This window comes from Acipenser ruthenus, chromosome 7 (genome assembly GCF_902713425.1).
Source record: "Acipenser ruthenus chromosome 7, fAciRut3.2 maternal haplotype, whole genome shotgun sequence".
In the NCBI taxonomy this organism is placed as follows: Eukaryota; Metazoa; Chordata; class Actinopteri; order Acipenseriformes; family Acipenseridae; genus Acipenser; species Acipenser ruthenus.
Window position 1 is genome coordinate 57895313 of NC_081195.1, and position 20868 is coordinate 57916180.

General features: G+C 36.9%; 1 protein-coding gene across 5 annotated transcripts in view; it reads left to right on the forward strand.

Moving 5' to 3' along the window:
• The window catches only part of frmd4a (FERM domain containing 4A), a 171515-nt gene that overhangs the window by 57330 nt on the left and 93317 nt on the right, over positions 1-20868 (forward strand). The window contains exon 1 of one of the 5 annotated variants that reach the window (XM_034025771.3): positions 9574-9877. The exons of 3 other annotated variants lie outside the window; for them this stretch is intronic. In XM_034025771.3, the coding sequence (XP_033881662.3) occupies positions 9812-9877 (66 nt within the window). In that variant the 5' untranslated portion in view covers positions 9574-9811. Of the gene's footprint in view, positions 1-9573; positions 9878-18340; positions 18741-20868 lie in introns of those variants that run through there. One more of the 5 variants, XM_034025770.3, reaches the window with a different exon arrangement.

The following is a 20868-nucleotide window of genomic DNA, read 5'->3' on the forward strand; positions in this document are numbered from 1 at the left end:
CAATAATACACTCCTCCAGACTCCTGATTTGTGGTCAAACTGGAAAGAATTAGACCATTGTATATTTAGTACAGTACTTGTATTTGTGTACTGTTATATTCCTTTAATGAATAGCTAATTTGTGTCTTTTAAGGGTTCTATAATTATTTCTTAGCAGATGCCCTTAAACAGGGTGACTTAGTTTTACAAAATATCACAGTATAGAGAAGAGCAGTTACAAAGTACAGTAAAATCAGTAGAAAATAAGGTCAAATTCAAATAAGACCAAAATAAAGAATACAGTAAATAATTACATTTAAGAGCAAATTCAACTAAGCAGTTAAATGTAGTAGAAATATGTACTTATACGAGTAAAGTCCATTAAGAGCACGTAGCAAGTACAATAGATGGATAAGAATGATTTAAAATAAGCAATTACAAAACCAGCTGGTGAGTCTTAATATCTGTTTAACGTTCATCTGCTTGCTGATAAACAAGCCCACTGTATTAGGCCAGATGAATACACCAAAGGTATCATGGTTTAACTCATTGAGGCTATTCAGAACAGACTTCCAGCACCTTCCTAAGTACAATGCTATTCATGAATTTTCACCTCAATATCTGTCTTGAACGTCATTGTCTCGCCTGTGGATTCTTTTATAATGTCTCAGTGCTCTCCTTGCCATCCTTGGTCAGGACTGTTGGGGCATGCTTCATTCCCCCCTGGGTAATACAGCAGTTTTCGGGATAGAAAGTCCTGGTTAATGAGATTATATAGGCAGTCAGTCAAACCATGGCATCCATAATGTTTTATATTAATGAACTTTCCAAAGCTGTAGGGCATAGCGTTGGGTAAATTTAACGGGGAATTAGTATCATGCAAGTCTTTTCCAGTGTTTTTAAGGTTACAGGCTGTTTTCTGCTTCTACTCTGTTGTGGATTTTGAAATTAGAGAAAGTAATCTTACAAAAAAAATGAGATTGAGATTTGGTGATAAAGCGGATACCTTTGGTGCACAGTAAACAACCTGAAGTTACAGGGTCAATGAGAAGCAGTCTGTTTACAGCATTTATTTGTTTGGATTAAAGTGGTATTCATTTAGATGACTAAATCAGATAGATGACTTTGCATTGTGAGAAATAAGCAGCTATTATATATTATTCCCACACTACTTCAATGTCTAACACAGTGAAATACAATAACAGACTAACCCACTGCAGTGCCTGTAAGCAATATCATGTAATTGTAAACTGCTGAGTTGCTCAAGTGTGAATTACTTATTTAATGCTGTTATTTTGTTTTCTAAATAAAATAGTGTTCTCTGTCTGAGTTTAAACTTCCCATAAACATCTGTACAGTAATTGTCTATAGAGTGTGCAATCTTGGTACGCCTACCATGAGAAGCAATTGTAGTGTCTCTCATTAAATAAAAGCTGCAGATATACAATATCTTGTCTTCATATTCCAGTGTCCAGTTAAGGGTGTGACTGACTTTTCTATAGGCAGGCAACAGAGGATAATTTGGGGGTTAATTAAATTCAAGCATACAGTACTGTATTGTGACATTGGTCATTTCTGTGTCCTGAAGTAATAATCAATCAAATTTCCCCAAGGACAGGATGATGCTATTATTTTGAGAAAGAAAAAAAAACAGCATCTTAATATTTAATAAGCCCTTCTTTGAAAATACTCATTTTGAATTTAGCGATAGAGCAGGGAACGAACACAGATAAATTAGTTTGTTAGTCAGGAAATATTACCAATGCCCCCTCCCTCCCTCCTCTTCACCGTCACAAGTTGGAAATGTAACATTGAAACTTTTGGGAAAGAGACTCAGGTAAAATTAGACCTAGAGCTGAAATCTTTTCATCCTCCCTCTTTAATACACAAGAGAAGAGATATCCACTTCCTCCTTGATACAGTGCAGATAAGGCAATCTTTGGATCTCTGTCAAGATACCCCTTTTAGAGTACCTCAAAGATGGCAGAGGTAATAATGGATTGGAATCTTGCGGACGCTCATTTGGAATAAAAGGAACCTTGGGATCTTTAAGTGTGATGAGAACACATTATGAATGTATTTGAACAGTATAATTACTGGTTATTTTAATATTTGTCAGTTATCCCTAGTGGGCAGGAAAGTAGTGCATTCATGCTTTATCATATTTGCAATGTGATGCTAATTTTCATTTATTTTGCATGTATCCCAGTGTAGTTCCCTTTTGTACCATTCAAGGTTGCCAAACATTTGTGAATAATAGAGTCGTCGTCTCAGACAAGTAATTAAGAACATAAGAAAGTTTACAAACGAGAGGAGGCCATTCAGCCCATCTTGCTCATTTGGTTGTTAGTAGCTTATTGATCCCAGAATCTCATCAAGCTGCTTCTTAAAGGATCCCAGGGTGTCAGCTTCAACAACATTACTGGGGAGTTGGTTCCAGACCCTCACAATTCTCTGTGTAAAAAAGTGCCTCCTATTTTCTGTTCTGAATGCCCCTTTATCTAATCTCCATTTGTGACCCCTGGTCCTTGTTTCTTTTTTCAGGTCAAAAAAGTCCCCTGGGTCGACATTGTCTATACCTTTTAGGATTTTGAATGCTTGAATCATAATTCTCCTGAATCTCATCTAAAACCCCACATTTATATAAAAAAATAAATAATAAATCAAGGAACCAGTGGCTTATTCTTGCTATACTTTAATTAAAATCAAAGAGAAACAAATCCTCTGTTCCCCTAAGCTCAATTGTATTCCCAGAGAATTGGATTGCCCACCTCGTCACCTCCAAGGACAAACAATGTACTGTGTAATACAACCATAAAAGTGTGTGCCAGGAATATTTAGTGTGTGAAATTACTTGTGTACAGCATTGATTAGACTGTGCATACTCCAGTGAACAGGTCAATGACGTTTATTAACCCAACAATCACTGAGCTCCATTGAAAAAATATTGGATTGTTATACAGTGACAATAAACATAAATTAATCTCAGGCACATCCCGAACATGAAATGGTCTGAATAATTTCAACCAGGGCACTGGATGGGTAAAGAAAATATGAACGTCTACTGCTTATAATTAAAAGATTGAGAACCACAGCGAATATGCTAACCCACTGAAAAAGCAATTTAACACCAAGGGAAATGTGTGTGTGTGTGTGTATATATATATATATATATATATATATATATATATATATATATATATATATATAGGCACAGGAAATTGAGATGCTACAGATCCTGTACACGTACTACTCTACGTACAATGATGTCCCACACACAAAACACAGATCATTCTTAAGTTATGATATACAATGATACAAAAGTTATTTGTGTCCATGTGTTGCTAGATTTGTTTTATTTTTTTTTTAAACTACTTTGATTATGGAGGCTTCTTCATTTTAGCAGACTATGGGCCCAATTTTGAGGAACGCCAAAATAAATGTAAGGCAAAGTGCAAACTGAAGAGCGTTTGCCCTGCGTCATGCCGTATCCCCGCATGCTGTAATTTTAAACAGAGAAACTGATTATTCCATGAATCTGGAATACTTACTGCACATTCATTTTCAGTGATTTTCGGGTAATAAAATAATTTAGTGCCAGGTAGCATTTAGGGCCTGGCAGCGTTTGGGGCATGGCCTTTTCCTGCACTTCCCCTACAAACACAGACCTCATTCACATTGGTGTGTTTTCTTAGTGGATAAGGGATTCATATTTGTTGTAGTTCAATGTGCACACATCCTTTGCCATGGTAAGAACAGGACTATCAATTAAGTCCACAAAGGGGAAATGTGTGCTAACCAGACTGAGAAAAATCCTCTTTTGCTGCCCTTGGGAGAACAAGGAATACTTTGAAATAAAAGAAAAGAAAACTAATGAAGTGAGAACTACTGTATTCGAGATGTCTATTACTACAGGGACATGTCAGGCAAGTATGTGAAAAAGGGGGGGAAGGGTCATGTCAACACAGCACAGAAACATTTTCTGTAGAGAAATAATTCTTGAGAGCTACTGGATTTCCAAAAATGTAGTACAATTTCAGGGACATACACCAGATCAACAGAGATACTGATTGTTGATAACAAATTGAGTCAAGAATAAGTTTAAATATTAATATAAAATCTGAATTCACTACAATATATTGAATTGGGATGAAAAAAAGAACAAGCACTTTGACGGGTGTATCCAGTAATTTATGAAACAAGAGGTCAATTACATTTGCTTGCAAACTGGAAACAGTGCATGCCAGCAGCAAGGTTTTAAATTCAGCAGGTGCACTGGCTGACTGCTAAAAAAGCTATTGCTTGAAGTTCAGTCACACTGTACTCCAGTGCTGCAGGGAGCTAAACCTGTGAGGAGAATCAGGTGACTTTCTGGCTATCACTTTGCACTTAGAGGTCACCTTCCTCCATACCCAGGAAAACAAAACACAAGACCTCCTTAGCCAGTTATACCAACCAAAGTTTCAGAATACTCCATAGGCATGGACAGAGTTACTAATAAGGATTCCACACCTACATAAGAGCACATGATCAGAGGAAATGCTTTTTGGTCCATCAAAGCACAACCCAGGCTGGTTACCAGCAGTAAAGAGACCCAGAGACAGAAAGCTGCAGTTTTAAAGCACTGTTGTGCACTTTAACCAACAAAACAAACTGGCACAAGGGCCAAAATAAAAGAAACAATTCTGCCATCACTGACCACGTTCTCTTAATAAAAAAAAGTTCATACACTCACCTAAACACCACCTACTCCCTCTTTCTGGGGAATCAGAATCATTATACATTATACAGTTACCTAATTGGAGAATGGCCACACCTGTGATTGCTGGCATGGGCAGATTTAACCTCATCCCTGCCAACCCTACATTCTCACACACACTATCTACAGCAGCAGGGTGTGTGCCCTGCCACAGTACCTATAAGATGTGAGAGGAATCATGTTATTGAGGACCAGAACACAATCATCTTTCAAAGACTTTTTGGAGGTCATTATAAAGCCTTACTCTTTCTAATTGGGTTATTTTGTGGAGATTCAGAAACCTCATTTGCTGGTTCTTTTGAATTCACTTGCTCTGCAGCATTTTTGTTATTAAAAGCTTTCAGTGTGCATAGCCTGTTGTAAAAAAGCTCCTCTACTTTTCTTCCTAGCATGCAGTTACTATTTTAAGCATGTGCTTTTCTTAATGCTCTTAGGCTCTCTGATGAGAAAGCTACTATTGAAAGATTCTTCAATCTGGATTTCATTTTTCACGCTTGGATTGCAGCAAGTGTTCATTTGCAACTGCTTCACCTGCAAGGCAATTTGAAGTTAGTGGCTTAGGGATTTATGTACTTTTTAATTTTGAGTTGCTATTGAATTCCATTTTTTTCTTAGTTTCTTTACTATATCTAACACAATTCTAATTAGCAGAAACTGTGGCCACTGTATTGTGTGTATTGAACTAACACCAATAGCCTTGTCTATCTTAGTGGTTAGTTCGATAGGTGTCATGACATCCCATATAGTGTTTTCCTTATTTCTATTCCTATAACTAAGTCATATACAGTAATGTGCCCAAGCAATAGTGCTAGTTTACAGGTTTCCTAGGAAATTATGTGGAGAGTGCTGTTGTTACCGCTGTAACAACTTTAGTAGTGAAGACTAAAGAAGATAACAGTCTAGTATGACATGACTGAAATAGATCACAGCTAAGACATTAGCCTTTGCAGGTCTTGCATGAGCTTTACGTCTGAGTGCTGGAAAGTGTCTCACAGTCTGATAAGGACAAGCTGATTTATTAGTTTGTTTTTGAAAGTCCTTTAAACAGCTTTGGGACATCCAAGACATAAATATCTCCTTAATTGACTCCAGAAACCTTCTGTGTCAAATGTCACTCCAATCTGCAAGGTGAGTGCTTCAGCTTACAGCATGTCACATACCTCTGAATAACAATTTAAACACCTTCCAGACAAGTCTAAACAGTGCCATCCTGGCTGTCCATGGTGGTCCATAGCAGTCTTTCTAAGTCTAAGATGCACTGTTGAGAATAGAATGCCATTCCACAAGAAGCTGAGTAACTGAATAGCTATGTTGGTATTCCTGCATATCATTTTCAGTTGTAAAACCAACTACTCAAAGCTATTCAAATTGATTTATGCATTACCATGTACTGCATAACCATACCCCCCTGCAAATGACAGTCAAATAAAAAAAAGAAAATGAAACCTGCACATGCCAGTCATTTACAATTGTTAATGGAAGCCATCTTAGTGTATGTTACACAGAACATTTAGAAAAAGCAATTTGGTGAAATAAATGTCATTTGTAATTTATCAACCATTAATACAAGCCATATGTGACATGAATGCCATTCTGTCGCATTTGTGAACAGAGCTTTGTTCTTAAAGATAATTTGCAACTGATACCCTTTTTTATCAGAAAACCACCCAGAGATTTCACTGACACTATCCCACTCTTCACACTTCATAGTTTTCATAGTTTGCTAGACAGCTGCACACAATGGTATCTTTAGGGGATCTAGGCGATTTTTCTTTACACTTTCTTTTTTTTAAAGAAAAACAGGAAACAGTAGGGCTCCTAAGCTCTGCGTGGTAGGATCTTTAGAAATGGATAGACGGACACTGAGGTTTCTGTGAAAATCAAATGTGCAATTACTTTGTAACTCACTGCAGGCTGATAGAGAAGCAATGTTAGAGGTCTTTGTTTCATTGGCCTCAACCCTGAAGTGCCTGACATGGCCAGTGTCACAGCTGATTGCTTCAGTCTCATAAGAAGTATTCATTGATTGTTAGGTCATCAGGGGCAAGGCAAATATCCATGCCTGAAAGCCAGATCCTTCAGAACTGTTTCCTCTCAACAAAAAAGCAGGTCCCCATGGAAAGCTGAACACTTAATATTAATCTTCAAAACTGACACAATCAGTATGCCTATTCTTGAAAGTGTGCTGTGGAGCTGTGGAGGTGTATTCTATGTTCAAATGGAACACATTTTGGTTTGTTTCAGACCTTCTTGATAGTACAGGTGCTACTATATTAAAATACTGGCAGGGTGTTTTTCTTCATTATAACTGCAACTACATTTTATAGCATTTGTTATTTCATAACGTTTCCATGCAATTTTGTTATCAAATATTGGCTACAAGTATATGCACAGCTATGTTACAAACATACCTTTAATGCTACGGTCAATAGCCCTTCTAACTTGACAATGATGTCACGTTGGTATAGTATGAATTTGCCTTTCCTTTACATTGAGTACACATGGGAAGTGCTTAATTCCAGCAATGTTATTCATACGTGCAAAGACCACTTGTTATGTATAATGATTCTGAAATCTCAGTAGGAAGTATCAAAAAAAACAATACTTGGAACCAATATTAGAAGTTGTTTATTAATAATTGCTTTAAAAATCAATAATGTTACTCTATACAGGCTAATATTTCCCTCACACAGTGTCAACATTTTGCCCATGTCTGCTTTTTTATTGAATTTGATAACAGCCTATCAAGCCAACCCAACTGTGTGCCACAGTGCTACTCAAATGAGTGCATTATCATTTTAAGAGTTATTAGCAGTTGACAGTGTGACAGACCAATCCTCTCTGTTGCAGCCATTCTCTGATTGAAAGGTGGCTCAATAAATTTCACTCGACTGATATTGTATTGAAATCAGTTCAATCAGATGCTGCTTAAGGCAGAGGTGTCAGGTGGCTAAAGTAACTGGGAATCATTAACAAAATTCTGCACATCAATTTCTTCACGCCTGCCAACATTTTTCACTGCCTGTTAGTCTGGAAGTTTGTATGGGTGAAAAGAACCAGCCCCTGCTTGTCTCAAGCATGCTGTCTTCCTTGAAAAGTAACTGAATAAAAATAAAGAGTCACTTGGTCCTACTATCTATACAGACAGTGGATATCAATCTGCAAAGAATAGAGAGTGACACTGTTTCTACTGGCTGCTTCATAGTTGTCTTCAGAGAAAAAATAATAATGTCACCCTTTAAAGGCACAAAAGGCAACTAGCTTTCCATTACCCAAAGCAATAGATGCAGATCGACAGTGTAAAAAGCATTAGAACGCACGCTTTGAGCAACATTCAAAAACGTATATTTAAAATGCTTTTGAAATACCTTAAAAACATGTTTTTACTCATGCAATTTGATGTACCATTGTTTTATAACATTTTGTAATGTGGGGAGACTGAACTGACCTCTTACCCTTAAAGGGCAGACACTTCTAGGCAGGGCTGAGGCATATAGTGGGACATTGTGGGAAAGTATGTTCTACCATTGACCTTGCTGCACCTGGTCTCTGAATTAACACAGGGCCTCAGTGCACAGCATTGTTGAAGATCGAAAGGCTTACTGCAATACACCACTTGATAGAATTCAATAAGAATTTCAGATTAATTACTGAATCTCAAAGCATCTGTTACTGAATTCTGAAATAAGGCTGCATTTATTTAGTGTGGGTGTTGTACTATGTTTAACAAATAGGGAATCCTCAAATTGCCATAGAAAGGTGAGAAATGTTGTTGGCCCATTTTACTCTGAAAACAATTTGCAACAACCTATTGTCTGTAATACAATTCTATTTTGTTGGATGGATGGTGATATGGCAGAGATAAATAAGTCTATGATTCCATGCCTGCAGTGAAATGAAGTGCATTGTCAATTGCTGTTTCCGTACAAATAAGTAATAAGGATGGACAATTTTTAACCCATACATGGTTTTACAAATAGATATGGTGTGGTCTCGTGCCTGATTCTTTTACAAATTTATGTTGCAGTTTTGTACCGTGCTGGTTTGTATGATTATCTTATTAAATTGACTTAATAAAGCATAATGTTCCTGAAAGTGTTCTATAACAACAATCTAGAAGCATTCAAAACATTTTTTAATAAAGCTAAACAAACGTTAGTTCAGAGAATGAACTATTATTATCTTTTTTAAAGCAACCAATTTAAAGAAATTATCTTGTGATTGTTTCACAAGGGTATGATCATGCAAATCAATCTAAAAACTGCCTTATGATTGTGAATAATACATCAAGCAGCCCCTAACGTGCTCAGTGTCTTATACTGTATTTAATAGAAAATAACCTTCAAACAAGTCCTTTAGGGTGTCCATAACAGAATTAGACAGAATACTTAATTAATTGATAGTTTCTATTTTTCTCTGTCTTATGTAAGGTTTCCTATGGAAAACTGGGGTATTTCCTTGTTTACCACAGGATCTTTATTTTGGACTGAAATTCCAGTAAAGAGCTTAATGGCTGTTACAAAGAACCATTGATTGCAAACTCGTGTGAATCATCCCAGCATTGGTCACAGCCAGCTTCTGCAGGCCCTGTTGCCCCTGTGCACAATGCACTTCACTGTGGATAGCCCTTTACAAAAGGTCAGAACTGAACAGAGAAGGGTTCATAATCAGTAATGAACTAGTCCTATAAATATCAATGTAAATAAGAGGCAGCTTGCAGTATCTTCTCGCCCAGCTCTGCTCCTCTGATGTGGTCTCCTAGTTACAGTGCCGTGCGCTTATCCGAGGCAACCAACCTCTTGGTATTTCTGCCATTTGAAATTCATGTCACAGGGAAGAAGCGTGTTTGATTGCAATATTGTAGCTCAGCATTAATTATTAGTGTCTGTGATGGCTAACCGTGAGCGAGAGGAGAGAAAACGATAAGAGCTGTTTTTTGTCTGTTTGCTGAACCCTTACTTGCTGGCACATTTCTGACAGTTTTCTACTAGATACAGTCTTTTAGATGACGGGTACATAGAAATATATAGATATTTACTGGGCTTGGATTATCGATTCAGATCTGGCAGCACAATGACCCTTGCAGCTAAACTGGAGGGTATTGAAGTGACCCTGGAGCACCTGCTCATGGATGTGTTTGTAAGTTACAGCCTCTCAGGTCATTTTCAATTCATTGTATAGACATTATGTGCATAATGATAGTTTCAGGCAAGTGTGTCTTCAGTAAACCAGTTATTCTAAAAGCTGATCCGCAGTAAAAGATACCTTAGTCATTAAGTGCCATTATCCTCATTTGAGGACAGGCTACTTTGTCATTTTTTTTAGCCTTGTTATTTAAATTTTCTCTTTAACTATATGGTTATGATAGCTTATTCTAATTTTGTTAACCGCAAATGTTAAATGTAATGTATCAAATTACATAAATACAGCTTATGTTTAGAAAAAAATATTTTGTACTTAATGGGTTAAGTCATAGTTTATCAAAGACCATTGCTATTTATTTATTTATTTATTTTTGCTATCTTCTAAAATAATATCGATAAGGTGGTTCAAGTTAAATGTTTTACAATCATTTTACTCTGGGAACCTTAAATACAAACACCATGATAAACTTTATAGACACGCCATGGTAAGTGTGTTTCTGCTTTTCTCCTGGTAAGAGGTGTACTTTATGATGCATTTGGTCTCTGAACTGCTGAATGAAAGCATATTTTAGAATTAATTAAACAAGATGTTTTTTTTGGTTTTTTTTTTCTTTTAGGAGTGGAGAGAAACATTTTTTTAATCTGTTTTTCATTTTGAGACTGGTAATTATTACAGCAGTAGGTCTTTAGAATCTGAAAAGCTCTGCGGGAATAAGGCTACAAACAAATAGTCACGTCTTTTTCTTCTCTATACAGTTTTATGAGTGGGATATACTGTGGCAATTTATTATTATTTATCATTTGGATTGTAAGTGTTTGCAGTTTAGACTTAATTATATGTTTTTCTGGTATGTGTTTTGGGAGGGCATTATTGTGTTGTTGGTAAGTGAGATATGTTACTACTGTTGCCTAAAATGCATTAGCTTGTTTAAACAACTTATGATTCCTGTTTTTTTTTTTTTTTTATTTGTATGCTGTTTGCCCATCAACTAAACATGAAGTGCACAAACTGGTATCTATAATATTTTTACTATATTCGATTGGAATTTAGCAGTTAATTTAGGCAGTTACAACAGTATTGCAAAAATATGGAATTGTCTTAAGGCCATGGCACACCAATCTACTTTCTGACCTTTTCAAGCAATATGCAAAGTTCAAAATCTATTGATGATTTCATCAATTTAGCAAAAATGACCTAAAGTTAGTTGCCACAAAAAAAAAACTTACATGGCTTTTGCAAAAAACATTTTTAAAGAGATCTTAGAGCCTGTTGTTGGTCAAGTCTTTTAGCCCTTGCGATTTCCAGTTAAATCTGGGAACTTCATGTTTTATGTGCCCACAAATATTTATGAATCATTCCCTTAATACAATCCCACTCTTGGTTCCCGTGTGAGTTTAGACACCCTCCAAACAGCCTCATTGACTTCAACACAACCACAGCAATCCCATATCCTGGATGCCTCACAGCTCAGAGTACAGAGAAAAAAACAATGAACTATTTAGTGCACAAAACAGCATCATGCCAATCGCTATTAAACCCTGATTATTTCAACCCAGAGTCCAACTTTCAAAACAGTTTGATACTCCTATGCAATTATCTTAGCAACAGGATTTCATCCATGTTTCAGATCTTTCCACCCCTTGGAAACTGCAGCAGGAAACCCCATGTTATAGGGCTAAAAGGAGACCAGAAACCAGGTTTATACTTTCAGAAGTAACAAATGTACTGCAATGACCTAAAGTTTTGCATCTCCCTATAGAATTAACTAATGTTGCTTCATAAAGTCGAATGAAACCTGCTGAATAATTTTACGTTAACATATTGAATTACATACTGTTTTGTAGTTTTCCATATACTTAATGAAAAACTGATAAAAATGGAAAAATGTGACATTTCGAAATCTAACATGAAATACTGTACTACTATTATGGTTTCCGGTAGACTTTTGCAATATCATTTTGTAGTTACTTTGATTGCCTGATGTTAATAAAACATCAGGCAATCAATAAAATATCTAAATTATGTTCATGTCCTAAAATTGTAGGTGATGCCAAACTTTTAGCCATAGTTGTACAGTACAAAAAACATTTAGCCTCATTGCAGCAAGCTTTGTCAAACTTTAAAATGACAGCTTTGCTTCACAGTCCTCCACCCAAAATGCACAAGATGGCATCTCATACAATAACCCCCCCCCCCCAAGCCCCCACCAAACACACACACACTCACACATAATTTCCTTATTTGTGTTGTCACACCCTATCTTCCAACCAGCTGCTGCAATATCGATTCACACTCCCTTATTGCAAAGGGCACGGAAAAGCTGTGTTAAATTCCATGGGATCCCGGAGGCAAAAGAGACACATCAGGCACTTCATAATTTGTTGTCATCGCTGGTGATAGTCCATTTGAACTGCTTGTGACACAACGATTACTTACAACCTTGTAAGCACTGTTTGCACTGTTACTCATTATATACTTGTAGGTGATAATAGCCTGGGATTTCTGATTGCCTGGGTAAGGTAATTTATTGAAGAGCATGACAGCCATATGGAACCTAATTCCTTCTTAGACTTATTTAGTTGTTCCTTGTAGAATTGTATTTGTCAGTCTTGTTCCACCCTATCAGACCCCTAAACAGTACTTCATGTGTTACGGCTAAGGTTAGTCCAGAATGTCACCCACAATCATAGTTATAGAATACCTATTTGCTTCATCCCACAGCCAGTAAAAAGTAATAGACAATTAAATTGGTAAGTGCTTCACAGAATCTGACACATAAAAAATTGTAGGGCATTGCAAAGTCAATTAATGCAGCATATTTAATGTGAAGAATATGTAATATAATTAATATAAATCAAAATAAAATGTCATGTTATGTGTGCTGGAAGTGGGAAATTGAGAAGGGAGCTTTGTTTTTCATATGACATGTATGCCTGGGAAAGGTTTACTCTTGTATATTCAAACCAATGGGAGCATTTGTCCTTGGATTCCTCCCAGTTTAAGGAGTTCTATGCCCTGGTTTGGTCAATGTCTTGCAGCAGCCTTTCACTCCCAACAGGGAGATTTTACTTTCCCTGCTGGATATATTTGACCCATCTCTGAGTGATTTCCTAAGCAAGGATATATATATATATATATATATATATATATATATATATATATATATATATATATATATATATTGTAATGTAGCCTCTCCGTCGTTGGCTCATTTGCCCTTTAAAACATAGACCCAGACACAAAAATTGCACAAGGAAGCACTTTAGTGCACTTTTATTACAAAACAAAATAAACAAAACAAAAGCCTAGCTCAAGTTAGAGCCTAACTTCACTTTAAACAGGTCCCTGACAAAAATGCAGGACAGCTAAGCCGTTTACCTGTCAACAAGCACTTTACACAATACTTTTCTTTATTTTTAAATAGCAAGTCTCTTCTTAAACCAGCTCCCTGGTGATCTATCTTCTAATGGAGCTGGAAGCTCTCTTTTATAGTATGTGGCTGTTCCCAATTGACACCAATTATCTCGTTTGGGAACAGCCACATTCTCACATTCTTACATGCAGAGCTCTGCCACAATATATATATATATATATATATATATATATATATATATATATATATATATATATATATACTATATATACTGTATATATACTGTGTATATATATATATATATATATATATATATATATATATATATATATTTTTTTTTTTTATTGAATTCAATTAATTCTGACTAAATTGCTGCTGAATAGTACATTATCACCGATAGTTAAATACTTTAAATACTTTGAATTCACATTTCATTTCTATGAAAAGCTAATATATTATTTAGCTGGGAGACAACTAAAGAACTATGATTACATTGTGGGTGCTTTGCCAGTCCAGCAACTAGGTAAACAGCCTTTCCTAATTCCCTGATGAATAACTCATGTCTTTCTGACCGCGGTCTACCAATAAACACGTTGCAGTCTTTTTGATCTCTTCCCAGCATAATCATTACCGTTAGTGAATTTAGTAAAGGGTCAATAAAGCACGAGAAGGATTAATGTCAACCTATAGGTTGACCATATTTAGATGTGCTCTTGTATTTATTATTCAAATAGACCACATTGTGAACTGTACTGTATTTTCAGTTGTAATTTCTGCCCCCTCTGAAACCTGAAATCTGATTTTGTATAGAGATTTTAAATTTACAAAATCACAGTTACCACAGTTGCAAAGGGGTAGAGTACAGCTGACTGCCCTTTGTGGTCATTTCTTAAACTACCTCAGTTCAGAAACGTGTTTGTTAGACAATAAGCCTAGTGCTAATTTGTCAAACCTCAGTTCGGAAACATTCATGTAACTGAAGTTTATAATGCTTTAATAAATGTATGTTAGAGGGAGAGGCTGGGTGCAATCCAGAAACCACACTTACCAAGGAAACCTCTTTACCACTGTATAAAATATCCAGGATTGTTTGCAAGAACAGTGTTAGAGCTTTTAACTTCATCTGGCTTGCAGGGTCAGAATCTGTAACAGTCAGCAGATACATGCTGACGTGCAAGAAAGTTATGTTAATATTACAGGTTGCAACTTCACAATTCATAATGCATTTCAAAAAAGACTGTTCTCACATTAACAGGTATTGAGGCCTGTAGTGATTTTCTGTCTGGCTTTGGTAAATTGTCTGGAGCATCTCCAGTTGAGGACTGTGCTGTATTAATTATTCTCCTGCTGTTTCAGTTTACATTTTAAATGGAAATCACTTACACATCGTATTGGAAAAGCTGCCGAATGTGGCTTTGACATTGGCTGGGGTTAAAGCACTGCTGAAATCTCCTCTGTTGACCTAATTCTGCATTTTTAATGAGGCCTGAAGGCATTTCGGTGGCCTGGCTGTTTGCTGATGAAAGTATATTCTAATAAAAAAAGGGCCTAGGTCGGCCAGGGTGTCCTCGGCTCACCGCGCACCAGCGACCCCTGTAGACTGGCCGGGCGCCTGCGGGCCTGTCTGTAAGCTACCAAGAGCTGCATGGTCCTCCGACGCTGTAGCTCTGGGGTGGCTGCATGGCGTGCCTGCAGAGTGAGGACGCGTGTGTCCATCTTCATCTCTCCCGAGTCAGCGTGGGGGTGGCAGCGGTGAGTCGGGTTGAAATAAAAATAATTGGACATTTCAAATTGGGGAGAAAATAAGAAGTACTGTATTATAAAGAACCTATAGTTTTTGACCAGATGAGTCAAGTTCTTAAACAGTAATTCCAAGTTCTGAAGGGTTTCTAAAGAATCCCACAAAAAGCTTCAATGTAGCTACAATCAGCTGTTAAATCTGTGGAAGCCCATTTCAGTTGCATTTGCTTTCAAAGGAAAATAATTCAAAGGCTAGTATGGAAGCTGCTGATAATTGTACTGAATAAGGAACACTTTTAATAGACCACTGCAGAAAAAAATGACCACAAAACCATTGTTTCCTGTTATTACTCAACAACATCTGTTTGGTTAACAACTTCCTCTAATTTAGGGGAAATGGATTGCCACATTTCAAATTAAACAGTCCTTGTTTTTTGCTCCATCTCTACAAAACATTTTGAAGTGACACAGAAGCAATCCAGACTGGTTATTTTGTGAATAAGTGTGCTTCCCTCTCTGGAAGGCTGTCCAGATTTGTTTATTTTGGTGTAATGGGTAGTGTTGTGTGATTCAATGTTGTTACAGATTCACTGATTCACTCACGCACAACCTCCACCCTGTCAATCTAGATTCAACACACATACTGTAAATATCGAAAGGCAGAAAGCATAGGCATTTATTTATGTATCTGTCAGTATATGTGAATGTATAATACTCAAATAAGTGGTCCGCATACAGCCCAGAATTTAAAAATGCAAACTTTAACTGTGAGCGCAAATGTGGAACCACAAATTGTTGAAAAAATTAACAATCCTCATCTTCATGACACAGTACAAGATTTTTTTAATAATTTGAATCATATCTATTCTGATTATTATTTCTATCAGAAATGGAAATTTGTAATCTGCTCCCAAACATGTATGCCATAATAAATAGTACTTTCCATGATCACCTAGAAACCACAGCTCAGTGAATGACTATCACACCTGCACAGATCAGCATGACCACATCTCAATCTGGACCAAATATATTCAGATTATTTTTAATCCTGATTATACTGTGTGTGTAAAATACATTTGTATTAATTCAGGTAATACAGTAAATGCCATGTCACAACAAATGGGGAGTTTTGACAAATACGCTTCATTATTTACATGCAGCAGAATTAAACCCACCCATCTGAGCATGGCTTTTGTTTGTGATTCCATTGGGCAGTATAGAACTAAAGGAAAGTATGTTTTCTATTCCTGCAGATTTCAAGAACCTAAGTCTCATTTTTATACACAGGCATCAACAGAGTGTGAACCCTTTCATGTTTAATTCTGATTACTTTATTACTGCTTAAAAAAGCTCACTGTTTTAAATCTAAACACCATCCCCAACAAGTAACCTTATATTAACACATTTTTATTTTTCCATGGTCCTGTTTGCCAAGAAACACATTGTAATATTCTTTACAAGGCAAGGTCATTTGTTTTATTTAAAATCCCCCACATCATGCCAGCTCTTCCTTTCACTATGCAATAGGTTCAGACCGGATGTCTTTGCCTCTGTGTTTAACGGCATGACAGAGACAACATAAAAAGGAGAGACTGAGCAATAAACTGTGATATATCTTCTCAGTCTACAGAGGACAATAATAAAGGTCAGAAAAGGATCCCTGTAGTGAACTTAATAGGAACCGGTAAGAAAAGGCTGTGATATTTAGATTATATTTTATTTTTAACCTTTTATTATTGCATATTTCAATTCCATACCAATTTGTATAGCCTTTAAACTGTTTCAGAGCTGAAACAATTAGAAAGGTCTAATTAAGCAAATGATCAGTTCAATTAAGGGTCTAGTTAAGTAATTGAGAGCTCAGTCAGAATGAAAACCAGCAGACGCAGGGGGTCCCCAAGACCAGGGTTGGGAACCACTGCTCTAGACCTCTGCAACACAAGCAAAACAAAAACAAATACAGGATTCCAGCACGTTAGTACCATCAATGTAAGGGGCTGTATCACGTAGCTGCATCCCCTTTTTACTGCCAAACTCCTCCCTGTGATCAACCTGGTGCTACGCTCTATTCAGTCGTTGCGTGTCCCACAGCTTATCTCAATGGATTTGTTTAGCAGTCTCGCAACAATGTGCTTTCTCCAAAATGGTCAACTTCCGGTTCTGACCTACCATCGACTCTGGGAACGTGCACCTTACATAGCACCCTTTCTGGTCAGGAGGTAGACTTCAGGCAGCTCAGATTCCTTCTCTCCCTGTCACACTGCCATACCAACTTTTTCAAAATCACGAAGATTCATCTGGAGTGGAGTAATCTATGTCTGTTCTGACGTAAAACAAAAAATATTTAATAGTAATCTGAACCATTAAATATTTGAATAAACCTTCTTAATTTAATGTACTTATATGCATCTAATTAAAAACACAGGAAGATTCTTCATTCTTCAAGACTCTATATTCATATAATGAAGTTTACAAAGAATCAATCGAGTGGAAAGAATATTTAAACAGGGAACATTCTGCGTTAAAAGTCAGTCAGTTGCCCTTTGGGACAACAGCATCCTTTTCATTGTGAGAATCTTAATCACTTTCAGTAATCACTCTCTAGTGGTTAGAATGGATGGCTCTGTATAACATATGAGAGGAAGATTTTAATTGACAGTTACTGAAATGAACAGTAATATATACTGCATTAATTGCATTGTAAATATGTATCAACATTAGTAGTAACCTTTGTGGAGTTATATACAATATATATGTGGAGTTATATACAATACTGGGTACAAGTTACGCTTGTACCCAAAATAGTTCACTTCGATGATATATATATCTGAGTTTTGTCATTCTGCCCAGTGTCTTAACTGCATTCAGTGATGAGTTGGTGGTTAGAAAATGTTGGCAGATTTTAAGTATCAAGGCTCTGGTGAAGGCCAAAAGATAATTAAATATCAGGATTGGGATGCTTTTTATTCCTGTTCCATAAAATAGTTAATTGTCCCTCATTAACTGAAACATGCTGGGCAATTATTGCGTTAGAGCACCCCTGACGAAAAGGCCCTTCACATTCCAGAAGTAGTCCTGTGTGCTACTTAAGGGGAATTTTCTCTTTGTACCCCGGACAGACCCTGGTGAAAGCTGGATGCAGGATTTAAAGTTAATCTCCGCACCAGATGGCAAGACATCAGATATTTTTTTGAGGTGCACCACGTGGCCTACTGTACAGCGAACCAGGAGAAATGGACCCCCCCCCCCCCCCCCGGTCATGTGACTTGATGTATAATCACTCTTATACAGCCAGATTAGACCACTGACCTGGTTAAAACCCACAGCTACGAGAACCGAGGGTGACATTTTTGGAACACGCTCCCCAGAAGCAGAGTTTTCTTTCACTGCGGCTGCATCAGCAGAAGCCCTGCTGTGCAGGCTGGAGTTGAGGGAAAAGATACAACAACAACAAACAAAAAAAAAAAACATACAGCTCAGAATGAGTTTCTTAAATTGTGGAATTTTTTTTAAGCAGACCACATTGTGATTCACATGGTCTGACTGGAAAGTCCTGCTGTTTGGCAACAGCAGAATCCCTAGTTGTACAGTAGCTCCTTAACATAGGCAGCACACACACGCTCACTCACACTCTTCTTCCAGTTGTGGATCATGGTGGTGCAGGCGGCTGTCACTCCGGGTAGAACCCGGAGACTTTTGCTTAAATTGCCGTATGGGTCTCTCAGACGAAGCAGTGGAGAAAGGGTAAGAGATTTATTCTCTCTCTCTCTCTCTCTCTCTCTCTCTCTCTCTCTGCTACTCTGTCTTTGTGGAAGCATAGATTAAATGGTTGTCTTTTTTTTAATACGTTGGACAGTATTAGATTGCCAAATGAAGCATTAGGGGTCTGCTCGTAATCTCTATCTGCATGGTACCTATCCTGCGGATAATAATGACAACCAATACTTTCAATATAATGCAATACACTGCAATATATGGTTCATTTTACCTTATTAATTGAGGGGAGAGAGAGACTTTTGAACATTGTAATATGATATATGGTGGTCATTTTACGTCATGAATGAGTCAGTGATCTGCCCAGTAAGGGTTTAATGATTGTCTTAAATTGAGAACATCTTGATGCCATTGCTGGAGAAATTAAATGTGCACCTGGCTCTGTTTAAAAGGATGATGTACTAATACGTTAGACTTGTGTCTGGCCTGTTAGGGAAGATAATATCACACTGTGAATATCTATCACTGATTTTACACCAAGAATGTTTGAGGTGGGCTTCTCTTCATATGACAATTACAGATACACAATTTATTGTATGATGTTTGAAAATTCTCTCACTGAGGTGAAATACCTTTTCACAAAAGTATAAAGTCATAGCATAACCTTATAAGGTAAAAAGCTGAAATAGCCTGAAATAATACATACAGCACTATACATTACCTCAAAATATTTTTCTCAGTGATGCTTGTAATTTGATGTGCAATGAATTTTTTTCTGAAAGCAGCTTAAAGGGGCTTGCAATTTGCTGGTGCCTGTTAGTGAAATGGCGATGGTCATTATGTAACAAGATACTGGGATATTCAATTTCCTGAGTCTGAATTGATTGTGCGCTCACATCTCACATGGATATTGTTGTAACACACTGCATTACATAATATCAACTGTTTGACTCTATTTGTATTGATGGTTACTGTACCGTGTCTCTGAGGTAGTGTTACTAGTCAGGAGCCCTATTGCATTGATAATGCTGATCTGCTGTTTCACCACCTGTAAGATTGCACTGATAGCGTAGCATGATTAATTGTCCTCAGTGTGTATTTGGTGTCACTTTCCAATGCCTTTTAAGGATTCTTTGTATCCCAATCTGGCAAACGTCATCTTGTCATCTGATACCTATGTCGTCATGCTTCCCTACAGTACCTGTCTATGTGTTATAATGACTGGCTGTTCGGAGAAAATTCTTTCCTTCTCTCCTTGCCAACAGGGGAAACAAAAAAAGTTTAATAAAGAGGTTTCAGCGTATACCAAATGAGTACAGTATACTGATTTATGTATGTGCTTGTGCAATTAAGGAACACTATTCTGATAATTACACCGAGTTAAATCATGGTTTTATATGCTAGCCAAAATGCTGCCTCTAAAATGACATTGACCTCACATTCTGTCTCTGTGGAAAGTGATGGATAAAGCTCAGGTTTCATTTAGATTTGAAAATGTTATCTACCCGCCCAGAGGTGAGTCTCTCACACCCATTAACATTTAGAAGGCAAGGTTACAAGCTCATTGTTTTTAAAAGCCATAATCATACTGAAGTCACAGTTTTTTTTTCAGTTGTTAATCAAGTTGACTTTAACTTTGATACCTTTGTTGAACAGTGTTAAATAGTTTAATTCACTATTCACCATAAATCTCTTCCATTGCCTTGGATTAAAAAATAAATTTCTGTAAATGTCTTATCATTCTTAATCCCTTCAGGACCCTGTAGAAACAAGATGGCAACTGTTGTATAATGTATTTGGTTTGTGGACACTACGTTTATATTTAAATGTTCTAGTGGTGCGAAACAGAGGACTTGAAATGGACTACAGATGTGGTTAGAAAGACACTTATGATGTCTTTTGTGATCTGATATTTATTGGGAGGATATCCAGGTTGCAAAATCCGGCAAAACATAATTTTAAAGAATTTTTCAATTTTGTGTTTTTTAAGATGAAGTCCTTCAATGTTGTTGCCCTATAGAGATCTAGCTGTTTTCTGGTGATTGAGCATTTTTAATTAATTGGTTTAATTTGAAGCTCTAGTGTAGCCTTTTAATCTGTGGTGGCTCCTGGTTGGGGGGCTTTAACCCTGTGCCTTGGTGATGGATCTGCCCTAATC